A 15,362-nucleotide genomic window follows, 5' to 3' on the forward strand; every position below is an offset into this window, starting at 1 on the left:
CATCCTCTACCTCCTCACACCCACACCAGCATGCCACCATCTACCCCCTCACCACACCCACACCAGCATGCCATCCTCTACCCCCTCACCACACCCACACCAGCATGCCACCCTCTACCTCCTCACACCCACACCACCAGTATGTCATCCTCTACCTCCTCACACCCACACCAGCATGCCACCCTCTACCACCTCACACCCACACCAGCATGCCACCCTCTACCTCCTCACACCCACACCACCAGTATGCCATCCTCTACCACCTCACACCCACACCAGCATGCCACCCTCTACCCCCTCACCACACCCACACCAGCATGCCACCCTCTACCTCCTCACACCCACACCACCAGTATGTCATCCTCTACCTCCTCACACCCACACCAGCATGCCACCCTCTACCCCCTCACCACACCCACACCAGCATGCCACCCTCTACCTCCTCACACCCACACCACCAGTATGTCATCCTCTACCTCCTCACACCCACACCAGCATGCCACCATCTACCCCCTCACCACACCCACACCAGCATGCCATCCTCTACCCCCTCACCACACCCACACCAGCATGCCACCCTCTACCTCCTCACACCCACACCACCAGTATGTCATCCTCTACCTCCTCACACCCACACCACCAGTATGTCATCCTCTACCTCCTCACACCCACACCAGCATGCCACCCTCTACCTCCTCACACCCACACCAGCATGCCACCCTCTACCCCCTCACACCCACACCAGCATGCCACCCTCTACCCCCTCACACCCACACCACCAGTCTGTCATCCTCTACCTCCTCACACCCACACCAGCATGCCATCCTCTACCCCCTCACCACACCCACACCAGCATACCACCCTCTACCAGCTCACACCCACACCAGCATGCCACCCTCTACCCCCTCACCACACCCACACCAGCATGCCACCCTCTACCCCCTCACCACACCCACACCAGCATGCCACCCTCTACCCCCTCACCACACCCACACCAGCATGCCACCCTCTACCCCCTCACCACACCCACACCAGCATGCCACCCTCTACCACCTCACACCAACACCAGCATGCCACCCTCTACCACCTCACACCCACACCACCAGTCTGTCATCCTCTACCTCCTCACACCCACACCAGCATGCCACCCTCTACCCCCTCACCACACCCACACCAGCATGCCACCCTCTACCACCTCACACCCACACCACCAGTATGTCATCCTCTACCTCCTCACACCCACACCAGCATGCCACCCTCTACTTCCTCACCACACCCACACCAGCATGCCACCCTCTACCACCTCACACCCACACCAGCATGCCACCCTCTACCACCTCACACCCACACCAGCATGCCATCCTCTACCACCTCACACCCACACCAGCATGCCATCCTCTACCCCCTCACCACACCCTCACCAGCATGCCACCCTCTACCACCTCACACCCACACCAGCATGCCACCCTCTACCCCCTCACCACACCCACACCAGCATGCCATCCTCTACCACCTCACACCCACACCAGCATGCCACCCTCTACCCCCTCACCACACCCACACCAGCATGCCACCCTCTACCTCCTCACACCCACACCACCAGTATGTCATCCTCTACCTCCTCACACCCACACCAGCATGCCACCATCTACCCCCTCACCACACCCACACCAGCATGCCATCCTCTACCGGTACTTGTTTCCTATCTGGGCGCCCACTAAGTTAATTGCGCACCATGCTATTCTCCGTAGAGAAATCGGATCGCATCGCATCGTACACATACACGATATTGAACGATGCGATGCGATGCGATGCGATCCGATTCGATTTCCCATAGGAAACAATGTTAAATGGCTCAATTTAGCCAAATTATCATAGGAACAATAGTAAATGGGCCAAAAACACCCCTGAACATTGAAATGTCCCCCCAAAAGTAGTTGACGCCACCCCGCCATCAACGTGAACCCGAAGCGTGGCGAGCGCAGCGAGCCCGCGAGGGGCGGCGGTACGCGTCCTCCGACCTTTTCATGCCCTACTATCCACGTCGGCGTGGAGTGAGAATAGAATAGTGTGGCGAGCGCAGCGAGCCACCGAGCCCGAAGCGTGGCGAGCGCAGCGAGCCCCGCGAGGGGACGCGGATACCTTCACAGGTAAACGCGTCCCTTCGCGGGCTTCCCAGGTGTTTGCGTCGCCATGGACACCTGGGAAGCCCGCGAGGGGACGCGTATAACTGTGAAGGTATCCGCGTCCCCTCGCGGGGCTCGCTGCGCTCGCCACGCTTCGGGCTCGGTGGCTCGCTGCGCTCGCCACACTATTATATTCTCACTCCACGCCGACGTGGATAGTAGGGCATGAAAAGGTCGGAGGACGCGTACCGCCGCCCCTCGCGGGCTCGCTGCGCTCGCCACGCTTCGGGTTCACGTTGATGGCGGGGTGGCGTCAACTACTTTTGGGGGGACATTTCAATGTTCAGGGGTGTTTTTGGCCCATTTACTATTGTTCCTATGAGAAATTGGCTAAATTGAGCCATTTCACATTGTTTCCTATGGGAAATCGAATCGGATCGCATCGCATCGCATCGCATCGTTCAATATCGTGTATGTGTACGATGCGATGCGATCCGATTTCATTACGGTGCCGTACGTAGAAAACCTTGGCGCCCAGATAGGAAACAAGTACCCCTCTACCCCCTCACCACACCCACACCAGCATGCCACCCTCTACCTCCTCACACCCACACCACCAGTATGTCATCCTCTACCTCCTCACACCCACACCACCAGTATGTCATCCTCTACCTCCTCACACCCACACCAGCATGCCACCCTCTACCTCCTCACACCCACACCAGCATGCCACCCTCTACCCCCTCACACCCACACCAGCATGCCACCCTCTACCCCCTCACACCCACACCACCAGTCTGTCATCCTCTACCTCCTCACACCCACACCAGCATGCCATCCTCTACCCCCTCACCACACCCACACCAGCATACCACCCTCTACCAGCTCACACCCACACCAGCATGCCACCCTCTACCCCCTCACCACACCCACACCAGCATGCCACCCTCTACCCCCTCACCACACCCACACCAGCATGCCACCCTCTACCCCCTCACCACACCCACACCAGCATGCCACCCTCTACCACCTCACACCAACACCAGCATGCCACCCTCTACCCCCTCACACCCACACCAGCATGCCACCCTCTACCACCTCACACCAACACCAGCATGCCACCCTCTACCACCTCACACCCACACCACCAGTCTGTCATCCTCTACCTCCTCACACCCACACCAGCATGCCACCCTCTACCCCCTCACCACACCCACACCAGCATGCCACCCTCTACCACCTCACACCCACACCACCAGTATGTCATCCTCTACCTCCTCACACCCACACCAGCATGCCACCCTCTACTTCCTCACCACACCCACACCAGCATGCCACCCTCTACCACCTCACACCCACACCAGCATGCCACCCTCTACCACCTCACACCCACACCAGCATGCCATCCTCTACCACCTCACACCCACACCAGCATGCCATCCTCTACCCCCTCACCACACCCTCACCAGCATGCCACCCTCTACCAGCTCACACCCACACCAGCATGCCATCCTCTACCACCTCACACCCACACCAGCATGCCATCCTCTACCCCCTCACCACACCCTCACCAGCATGCCACCCTCTACCAGCTCACACCCTCACCACCAGTCTGTCATCCTCTATCCTCTCCCAGCCACAGGCAGTCCCGAAGCCCGTACCTGTGTGTCCCCCTCCCCCTCTCCTCAAGGAATCTGTCCTGTACTGTCTATTGCCAATCCATTCCTGCCCGCTGAACGTGTATGACTGGAAGGCACTAAGGACCCGCAGGATCATTGCTAATGATTTAGTGGGTACACAATAATATTGTTTACAATCACGTTATTGTGCATAGCGTTAAGAAATATTGCATAGTGTGTATGGCAGCAGTGTATGGCTATCTGACCCGCTTTCCCCTGATCCGCAGGATCACATATGGTCCTATTGCATGTGACCCCTGTTCCCAGCCGCCGGGAGGGGGGTCCGAGTTGGAGGTTTCTCGTGAACGGGTGAAATCACTGTAATGTATGGGGGCCTTTAGTCTTCTAGAACCATGACGGTGCTCTATTTCAGTACTCAGGTGTAGATATACAGGGATACGGTCATTGGGTCTACAGCAAGTTGTCGACAAGCATTGGGTTGACACTGTTAGGTCGACATGGGTCTAGGGCTGGGCAATTGCCGCCCTCCAGATGTTGAGGAACTACACATCCCAGCATGCCTTGCATCAGTTTCAGCATGGCCACATAGCAAAACGAATGCAAAGCATCCTGGGATGTGTAGTTCCTCAACATCTGGAGGGCCGCAATTGCCCAGCCCTGGTCTAGGTGGACATGGGTCTAGGTAGACAGAAGCATTAGGTCGACAGTCAAATGGTCGACATGGGGTTTTTCACTGTTTTTTTAGCCGACATGTGCCAACAGGCGATATTTCATGCCCTACCTTTCACTAGGGCGTGGCGGGAGAATAAAATAGTGTGCCCGAAGCATTGCGCGCGATGCGGTGCACTGGAAACTGTGTCCATGTCGACATTCGGGGCAAAATTTTTTTTTTAAAAACCCCACGTCGACCTATTGCTTGTGTCGACCTATTGCTTGTGTTGACCTATTTACCTGTCGACCTAACGGTGTTGACCTAATGCTTGTCGACCAATTTGCTGTAGACCAAACGATCCCAACCCGATGTACGACGCAGTGATAAGGGAGGAGGAGTAATAACGTACATGGTACTTTATCACCGGCCAATCAGCTCCTGGCTGTTAAGTTACAATTTGGGTTTAAAAAGGGACAGTTAGGAGCTAATTGGCCAGTGATAAAGTACCAGGCACTTTATCACTTCTCCCTTATCACTGCTTCATACATCTACCCCTCATTTACAAGTCATTTCGATACTTATATGTTAGTTGGGCGCCCACTATAGTTAGTACGCTCATACCCCCACTAGCCATATTGAGATGGAGTTGATTTTATATAGTATGGCGAGCCCCGCGAGGGGACGCAGGAAACTAAGCAAATAGCTTAGTTGGTGCCCAGATAAGTACCGTCATTTCCTGCTTGATCATTACATAGTGCTGGTACAGCAGCAGCCAGTGAATCAGAGTAACAAATGCGACTGCATCAGAGTAGACCCATATGGCAGCCAGAGCAGCAGACATTGCTATCGTAATAAATGTATTAGTTTTCCCAGAACCTCCCTCTCCGCTGACCCTCTGTTCCAGTACCCCGTGTGCTTTTAGGGAATTTTGTGCACGCAGGCGTTTATCTCCCTCTCTTCAGCAACCCCAGTTGCTAGTAAGTACTCTGGCTGTTCCTGCCTTTGTTACATTGACATCTCATTTTTGCAATTTTAGTCTTCGCTCCAGGTTCCTATCTTCCCAGCGCAGACTCAGAGGATGACAGCTGCTGAGTTCCCACATAACAACAGTGGGAAACAGTGAAACAAACAGCTCTTTTGGGAAATACAGTAATTGAGGGATTACAAGACGTGCAGACTGACTCATTTATGGCTAATACCAGTTTAATGCAACTATGCATATATTGTAAGTTTGTAGACTTGTCTTCACTTGATTTATTTTGTTTTATTGTTGAAGTCATTCACATTCACATATTGTCACCCTGCAGAAACGGAATGCTTGTCTCTAATACCCCTTTGACACCCAAATCCTGAATCCCACCCAGCATTTGGAACACAGATCCAAGCCAGGTCGGATCCGGGATTTTCTCATTTACACTGCGGTGCCTACCCGCAGTGTAAACGGGGCGGCGCTTGGAGATGACATCATCTCCAAGTGCCGGGACCGACGATCGCTGCACCTGAGCCTAGGACCGCCCTGGGGGAAAGCCCAGCACCAAGGTAAGCTGCTGGGCTGTCCCCAGCACCCGTGCACCCCCCCCCCCAGCCCGCCGTCCACAGGGTAAATGTCTGTCTGTCAATTACTTTGACAATAAATCCGCTCTGTGAGCGCCATCACAAGACCATCACCATATACAGGTGACAGCTAATCACTCAACTGTAAAGGGTTTGCGGATAACTGTGTATCCTGTCCTAACAATGTAGGCATCTGCATATTGGTTACAGAACTTCTAGAAACATTTGGGGTATAGGGCCTAATTCAGCTTGGGTTGTAGTTCTTGTGGCGGGAGCATGAAGGTATGCAGCACAGGACAAGGCCGCCCGCATGCTGGGTCACTGCCCTCCATTACAAAATTGGCATTTGCATCACTATAGTGCGATCGCTTTGCTAGCACCCTGGCTGCTCAGCCTATCTTTTTTAAGGTGCATCGGCAACCGTCATTTTTCAAGCACAACCCGTAACATGGCAGTTATGGCTGATTTGCTTGTACTTGAATTCTTATTTACTAAGCATTGAAGAGAGAGTACTAGTCATTCTGCTCCTAACTGCCATGTTACAGGCTTTATTTGAAAATATAGACAGACATGATCTGATTGGCTGGTACGTTATCTCTGTCCCAAGGCATAGTACATAGTTCTCTAAATGTGAAGCCCCCATACACACTAGGATGATCCTGCCAACGCCGATATTGGCGGCAGGGGGACCGGCATTGGCAAGTGCATACACAGGGCATCACGGACGGTGTAATGGTTAGCATTACTGCCTCACAGCGCTGAGGTCATGGGTTCGATACCGCCTTTGGCCCTAACTGTGCGGAGTTTGTATATTCTCCCCTTGTTTGCGTGGGTTTACTCCGGGTTCTCCGGTTTCCTCCCACATCTGAACATGCTTTGCTAAGGGATCGCGCATCCTTAACGAAGCACAGCGTACACACTAGGCAATATTGTTCACAATATCGTCCAGAAAGCCCTTTCTCAACGATATTGTGACCAATCTTGTCTAATGTGTATGGGCCTTAAGACAGTCTGTTCTTACTATGCAAAAGTGATTGTTTAAAATACAGCTGACACACCGGCCACTATCAGATTTGGGAAACGTGCTATAAATTGTTAGCTTGTGAGCAGGGCCCTCCTACCTATGTCTGTTTATTACTACCCAGTTTGTTTTATCACTATTTCCAATTGTAAAGCGATATATATATAAGAAAATGTTAGTTAGGCGGCGCATTTACTTAAACCGCTTCGTTAGTAATCATCAACATGAGCCCCCGTGGAGCCTGGATAGCTGATATCACATTTGTAATGCTGTTCTAGTCTAGAGAAGTAATCACAGGACCATTCTGTTCTTATTGTAATGATTCTTTTTATGCTAAGGTTACACATAGTGAAAGTAATCACATAGTCAGTCTGGGAGATGTGCCTAGGAAAAGGAAGCAATTTGCTGTCCGGCAGAACACTGGTTACAGTAAATTGAGGTCACATCTGAAATAACACGATTTCGTAGCTTTACTATCGCATTTATTAGATTCTATTGAGAATAATGGATAATGATGACATTCATTCTAAGACCGCTTCAAGCGAGTGTACATAATACCGTGATCTTCTGATATCACTACATTGTAAACTTGTCAAACTAGTGTCAGAGCTGTAACTATAGATTAACATGATATTTATACCCTTGGAAATCGAACCGCTAAACAGAACATTTTATGCCTGAAAGTGCTAATAGTTTTAATCTTATTTAAAGGGAAATGTCAGAATAAAACATTGACAATAGTCACACTAATTGTGGTTCATTCTAGCACCTTGCACCTTTCAAAATAAATGCGGTGTCACTGTCTGCATTATTGCTTCTAGCACAGTCTGGTCTGTACTGAGATACAAATCAGACTGCTTAAACACCACAGCAGACAGCGACACCTCGGGCAGGAAAGCGGAACTGCAGGGTGTTAGAATGAACATTACGGTTATAGTATATGTGGTCAACCACTAATGGTTGACAGGGAGTAGGTCAACATTGACAGAATGTTGACCTATGGACAAGGTCAACATGAACATGGCCGACACAGGGTTTTCACATTATTTTGGTATCTACATCGACATGGGCACTGTATTGATGTACCTCGTCCCCTCGCTTGGCTTGGTGCGCTCAACATGATTCTGGCATGGTGCCTCGCTGCACTCAGCAAACTATATTCTCCCTCTATGTTCACTGGGATGGTAAAGTTTGATCAAGTTTGTGGAAAAAAAAAAATCAGGAAAAACTTGTGTTGACTTTTTCCTGTGTCAACCATGTTCACCTTGGACCTCGATATAACAATAGGAACATAGCAAAACAGGTAACAAAGTGCGCCCTATTAGAATATGTCCACCACCATAAGAACTTGTGACAATATAGATCACAATACAACAGATTTACTACTATAAGGAGCTATCTGAATCCTCCCCGGATATTTCTTTTATTTCCCCTGTTTTATACGGAAATTGACTTTGTTTTAGATGCAGTGTGGCATCAGGATTGAGATCTACAAAAGGGTCCACTCCTCTATATATCGAGTCTAATTGAAAGGCTTTTTTTCACCTGAGAAGGAAACCTCTTTCTCCAAGAGGTTAGGTTACCTACGGACGGTTACCCCTGAGGAAGTCGTTTTTAACGACGAAACGCGTTGGGTGTCCTTATACTGTTGACCGTTGTTGAACTCATGACTCCACACAGATGAACAAAATGTTTTATTGTCATTTTATACTTATAACATAATAAATCTGTTGTATTGTGATCTATATTGTCACAAGTTCTTATGGTGGTGGACATATTCTAATAGGGCGCACTTTGTTACCTGTTTTGCTATTTTCCCTTTTTTTCCCCCACTAACAGGGGGGACATACATAGCTGCTGCCCAACTTTTAATTATACTACAGCGCAGTGAAAGGGTATCCCCTCTATTGTCATAACAATAGGAACCTATTATACAGAGAAGCCTCAATGATGGCTTGGGGGCTGAATTTTACATTTGCGCAAATATATGTAACCAATATCTCTGAATTATTTTATGCAGTGAATAGCCAGCCAATCAGCTGCCTAACTGCCATGTTCCAAGTTGGGTTTGAAAAATGATAGGCAGGAGCTGATTGACTGGTTGTTTATCACTCTCCAGTTTATCTGGTTACTGATTTCATTCAGGGGTAGCTGTATGAAGCAGTGATAAGGGAGGAGAAGTGATAAAGTGTCTGGTACTTTATCACCGGCCAATCAGCTACTAACTGTCCCTTTTTAAACCCAGCCTTTAACTTAACAGTCAGGAGCTGATTGGCCGGTGATAAAGTACCAGGCACTTTATCACTTCTGCTCCCTTATCACTGCATCATACACCTACACCTCAGGGTGTATGGGGAAAACAATGTTTTTTTTTCTCTTTCCCTGTATTTTCCCTCCATTTCATGCACCTGAGTGTTATCACTAAACTAATTGGGCATCTGCCACCATCTTTATGTCAACCATATTTATGTTGACCTTTTGCATGTGTTGACTACTGTCAATGTCAACCTAGTGTATGTTAACCAGTCTTCGGTGTTGGCCTTCTCACTAACGACCATTAGTGGGCGATCTAGTGACTGTTGACCTAGACATTGCAGACTGGATACCAAACACTACACCTTATTAGATTCAACATGCATTTCCTGCTGATATGGGGTGCCACCAGCCAATCTGATACTGAGTGTTTCTAGTAGCACAGAGTATTTCAGGAGATGAGGGTGATCCTGTCCACTCATGATTATATTAGTTTGAACATATCCGCTGATGTCAAAGCCAGTGTTGTGATGTGAGGTATGTGAGTAGTGATGTTGTGACTCCAGGCACAACATTGTGACATATTCAAAATAAGTGTGTTGTAAGGCAATCCCTAGTGTTATTCCACATTCTTGTTGCTTGTGCTCTTTATCTAAGTAGTAAATCACACACTCTTAGATACAGTATAGGGAGGTGATTCAGATAAGAGAGGTGCTAAATCTACCTAGCATCAAGCTTTCCCCTCAACATTCCTTAATCCTAATGTATTTCCCATTATTTAACAACTTCTGACTTCTGAATCATCTTATTCAAAATGTTGCCAGTCACATATCCGGTGCTAATGCTTAACTCCTTTGTTTTTTTTGCACCTTCTAGAAGATAATAGACTCCGAATTGTTGCTATGAGCAACATCCCATAGATGTTTTATCTTAGAAAATTGTCACCTTAACCCCTTCAGTGGTGTTTTTTTTTTTGGGAGCGCTCCCCACTGGGTGAGTTTTTTATGGGGAGCGCTCCCTTAAAAAACACACCACTGCCTCCCTGGGTCCGGGCAGCGCCGCTGAACTGTCAATCAGCGGCTGCCCGGACCTGCGCACCTGCACCCCGTCCCTGTCCCCGGCAGCTGGCTTGTCATAAGCCGGCGCCTGGGACTTCAATAGAAAATCCGGAGGAGAGGGGGGAGGAGGAGGCGCGGCGGAGGGGAGGGAGCCCGGCTCTAAACAGTGGCAATCCTGAGAATTTTCCAGGCTTGCCAGACTGGACACTGAGGCACAGCCTGGAAACTTCTCGGGATTGCCACTGAAGGGGTTAAGAAAGCATTAAATGTGGTATATCAAGGTTTCTAATACATAGCAATGTTTCACAGTATTATTATAACTAACGGTATTACATTTTTTTCTTTCAACTGTGTAATGCAAAAAATAAAAAAATAGTTTAAACAAAAAAAAAAACCCAGTGTGCACCAAAAACCCCTGTGTTTCAATGAAAGAAAGTTTTTGAACAACACAATTAGGCAAAATGGAAGGCAGTCGTTACTGTTGCGCCGAGGGGTAACCTCACTCATAAACGCACCCCTACAGAAACCCGGCTAGGTTATAATTTGCAAAAATAATTACCAATATAATGCATAAGTTGCATGGATATTTGATTGAAGGACTCTGTGTTCCAAAAATAATTACTTTGTGCTAAAAAGGTTCTGTCCTGTTAGGGATCACTGAGTAAAAGTATGTGCTGTATACAGTATTGTATTCCTCTTTCTTGTCATTTTAAGCTTCATTTCCATAATTGAATGTTACTCTGTGCCTTTAACACGGCATCTGAAGTAAGTACCATCATGCATGTGTTTCTAGCCACCCAAGCCAGTGGTGTCATTATAACAAATTCATAATATAGCATCAATGTGCTTCAACTCTGTCTCTAACGCGTTTACCCACCTGTTCTTAGCATCAGCGACTTCCTCAGAGGATACGTACAGTAGGCAGGGAAACGCTTAAGAGACAGAGTTGAAGTACCTGGGAGGTCCTACACTGAGACCTAGGGGGAAATTTACTAAAGGAAATTTGTAAAAAATAGGTGTATTTGTATCCAGAAATACACTTATTTTTGACATTTACTATACCGAAAATACGGCAATTCATATTCGTATTGATAGCACATCAATACGACTACGAATTGCCGTATTTTCGGTATAGTAAATGTCAAAAATAAGTGTATTTCTGGATACAAATACACCTATTTTTTTTACAAATTTCCTTTAGTAAATTTCCCCCCTAATCTCTCTTGAACTAAAAGGCTGCATGCAGTATTCATTTACAGCGGACACAAACTGCATGCTATACTAAATTCAGACCGTGAACCTAACTAACTGTACTAACAACACGGCTCTAACTAAGTATGTCTCCAGTATATTAATCCATTTGGAAGTGGTGGTTTAATTAAAGAAAAACTTTCTAAGCAATCTAGTCAGATTTCTTAGAAAATGAAAATAGCACAAATTCGCTCCGTGTGTATGCCCCTTTAGACTCTAACCAAACTACCAGTGACAATATTATCCCACTCAAGGACTATGCCAGGCAAATTAATATTATACCTACACTAACAGTAGTTGAATCCAATTAGCACACATTTTTATTATATTTGTAAAGTGATTTTTTTTAAATTGAAGAAGTGTGTCTTGTATATTGTGAAGTGTGTCTTGTATATTGTTTGTTAAGGATGTTATAATAAATATTTGCATGCTAAAATAATTCTGTTACCTTGCACAGTGATATTTTTCCTTGTTTTGTACAGCTTTTTTGAGGTCTGAGCACCCGAAAATATCACAGCAGCAGGGAATACCACAGTGAACAAAATAAAATGAGTTCAAATGATTAAATTCTGAATATTTGGTTGCAGCTCTAGACTATTTTATAGTGTAACAATTTTTAACTAAACTTCAATTAATTAACTTGACTGTATTTCCATTTATTTGTACTAAAAGAACAGTCGCTGTGAGCTATTTGGGAATTGCTCACAGCAAATTCTCCTCCCCCCAATCGCCTTTGAATGCAGCTCATTTTGGCTTATTGTAAGTGACTACATCATACCTCCCAACAGTCCCGATTTTATCGGGACAGTCCCGATTGTCAGGGCCTGTCCCGCTGTCCCACCCGCGGGCGGCAGTGTCCCGCGGTGTGGGGGGGCTGTTGGGAGTCCCCCCTGTCAGCTGCTAAGCAGCGGGGAATAAACGCTGTGCGCATGCGCACAGCGTTTATTCCCGCAGCCAGGGGGCTGGGGGCATGGCTAGAGGCTCACAGAGCCTCTGGGTCATGCCCCCATAGCGGCAAAATGGGGGCGTGGCCTCGCGGAAGAGCCGCGAGCATAGGCCACGCCCCAAATTAGGCCACTCCCCCGAAAATTTCGGGGCGCCTTCGGCGCACAGCATTAGCGTCCCGGCTGCTGAGATGCAAAAGTTGGGAGGTATGCTACATCGAACAATATCATTTAATCATTCAGTGTGTGCACACTATATTGTTGGGTTCTAGATGGCTGGCAGACAGGGGGAAATTTACTAAAGGAAATTTGTAAAAAAAATAGGTGTATTTGTATTTAGAAATACACTTATTTTTTACATTTACTATCCCGAAAATACGGCTATTCGTATTGATGTGCTATCAATACGAATACGAATTGCCATATTTTCGGGATTGTACATGTCAAAAATAAGTGTATTTCTAAATACAAATACACCTATTTTTTACAAATTTCCTTTAGTAAATTTCCCCCACAATGTCTAATCAGACAGTCAATAGGTCCACACCAAAAGTTAAACATTGCCAAAAGTTAGGCATGCATTAGTTAGACATTTCCAAAAGTTAGAAATGCATTAGTAAGACGCTGACAAAAGTTAGACATGCAGTAGTTCGACATTGACAAGTTAGACATGCATTAGTTTAACACTGACAACAGTTAGACATGCAGTAGTTAGACATTGACATGCATTAGACACTTTAGGGTATATTTGGTGCAGCGCTCCGCCCTTTAGTGTGGAGTGTCGACGGTGTATAATGATAAGGAGAATGGTGTGATTCAAAGGTTTTTACTATAGAGGTGCAAATATAAATACAAATACAAATAACACTGGTTTAAAATAACATTAGTGCAATATTCCGCAGACGGTAATAACATACACAATTGTCACTGGTGGGCAATAAGGGGGGTAGGACAAAGGGGTGCACACCGTGTGTGATGCCTGGGTGCCGGGTGGAAGGGTGGTGGGGGGTGGATCAGGGTCCGGTTGGTGGTATCTCCAGGTGTGGGGATTCCAGAGGTGGGGTTGATCGGGTAGGGGTCTGGGTTAGGGATGCCGGGCCACCCGTGGATACAGGTGCGGCGTCCTGCTTGCCTGTATTTCAGAATGTCCTTTGCTTGCGCTCGTGTTTCGGCCTGTATTGGCCTTCCCTAGAAGAAGGCCAATCCAGGCCGAAACGCGTTGGAGGACACCCACAGAGAGCAGCACCCACACCAAAAGCTAGACCACCGACGTGAGAGAATACTCGGAGAAAAGGACATCAACGTGCGGCATCCAGCACAGACAAGGGAGACGCTCCTATCCGGCAAGCGCGAGGAGAAGAGTGAAGCAAGACGGGGAGAGAAGTACAGCATGCCGGGGACGAGAGGAAGTGAGTAACTGGGATCCGTCGGCAGGAACCCACGGCGGGAAGACGCACACCAGCAGACCCCTGACTGTGACCCGTGTCAGACGCTCCACGTCACCGACCGCGGACTCAGACTGATAAGGTCAACGGTGAACAGCTGAAAACCTGATCAGCTGAGCCGGCCAGCGACTGAGGCACACGGAGCGACCAGATCCCGGGAACTGCTCACCCTCACCCCGGCCACCCGCACTGCGATCACCCATTCCGGTAGAACAGTCAAGAACGCCGGCCAGGACCCATCCACCAGCACTCAAGCCGCAACCTGAAACCCAAGCGCAAGCAAAGGACATTCTGAAATACAGGCAAGCGGGACGCCGCACCTGTATCCACCGGTGGCCCGGCATCCCTAACCCGAACCCCTACCCGATCAACACCACCTCTGGAATCCCCACACCTGAAGATACCACCAACCGGACCCCAACCCACCCCCCTTCCACCCGGCACCCAGGCCTCACACCTGGTGTGCACCCCTTTGCCCTACCCCCCTTATTGCCCACCAGTGACAATTGTGTATATTACCGTCTGCGGAATATTGCACTAATGTTATTTTAAACCAGTGTTATTTGTATTTATATTTATATAAATACATATATTCTCCTTATCATTATACACGTCGACACTCCACACAAAAGGGCGGAGCGCTGCACCAAATATACCCTAAACTGCAATAACCAACCGGACCGTTCTCCCGGCGAGTGGAGCAGCTAGCCCTGACCAACTGGGAACAGTGTGCAGGAACCAACCCCAACCTTTATGCATTAGACACTGTCAAAAGTTAGACATGCATTAGTTACACTGACAAAAGTTAGACATTCATTAGTTAGACACTGACAAAAGATAGACATGCATTAGTTAGACACTGACAAAAGTTAGACATGCATTAGTTACACTGACAAAAGTTAGACATTCATTAGTTAGACACTGACAAAAGATAGACATTCATTAGTTAGACACTGACAAAAGATAGACATGCATTAGTTAGACACTGACAAAAGTTAGACATGCATTAGTTAGACATTGATTAGTTAAACATACCAACTCACTGAATATCCTGGCAACCAACCCTTTTTTTTAACCGGTATGTTCATGCTTTACCATCCCAGTGGGCATAGAGAGAGTGAATAGAATATTGTGCAGAGCGCAGCGAGGCACCCTGCCCGAAGTACAGCGAGCGGACGCGGTACACTTATACGGTGTCCATGTAAACCTATTGATTTCCCATATCAACATTTTACTTGTGTCAATGTCGGAGTAATTCATGTCTAACTTTTGGTGTTCTGACTAGACATTGTCTGTGCGCTATACCACACCCATATGGTGTGCCTGGAAGTTCAAGGTAAATAGTTAACGATATGGCTCATGGTGCGAATCGACTAGTGTGTATTCACCTTAACACATCATAGTGTACATTGAGTGCT

General features: G+C 47.9%; 1 protein-coding gene across 4 annotated transcripts in view; it reads left to right on the forward strand.

Moving 5' to 3' along the window:
- The window catches only part of CPQ (carboxypeptidase Q), a 435,363-nt gene that overhangs the window by 13,157 nt on the left and 406,844 nt on the right, over positions 1-15,362 (forward strand). For 2 of the 4 annotated variants that reach the window (XM_083187006.1, XM_083187009.1), the window contains exon 1: positions 5,618-5,643. The exons of the other annotated variants lie outside the window; for them this stretch is intronic. In XM_083187006.1, coding sequence (XP_083043132.1) covers positions 5,633-5,643 — 11 coding nt within the window. In that variant the 5' untranslated portion in view covers positions 5,618-5,632. Of the gene's footprint in view, positions 1-5,617; positions 5,644-15,362 lie in introns of those variants that run through there. 4 annotated transcript variants of the gene reach the window in all.

Source organism: Crinia signifera, chromosome 5 (genome assembly GCF_055691185.1).
Source record: "Crinia signifera chromosome 5, ASM5569118v1, whole genome shotgun sequence".
NCBI lineage: Eukaryota > Metazoa > Chordata > Amphibia > Anura > Myobatrachidae > Crinia > Crinia signifera.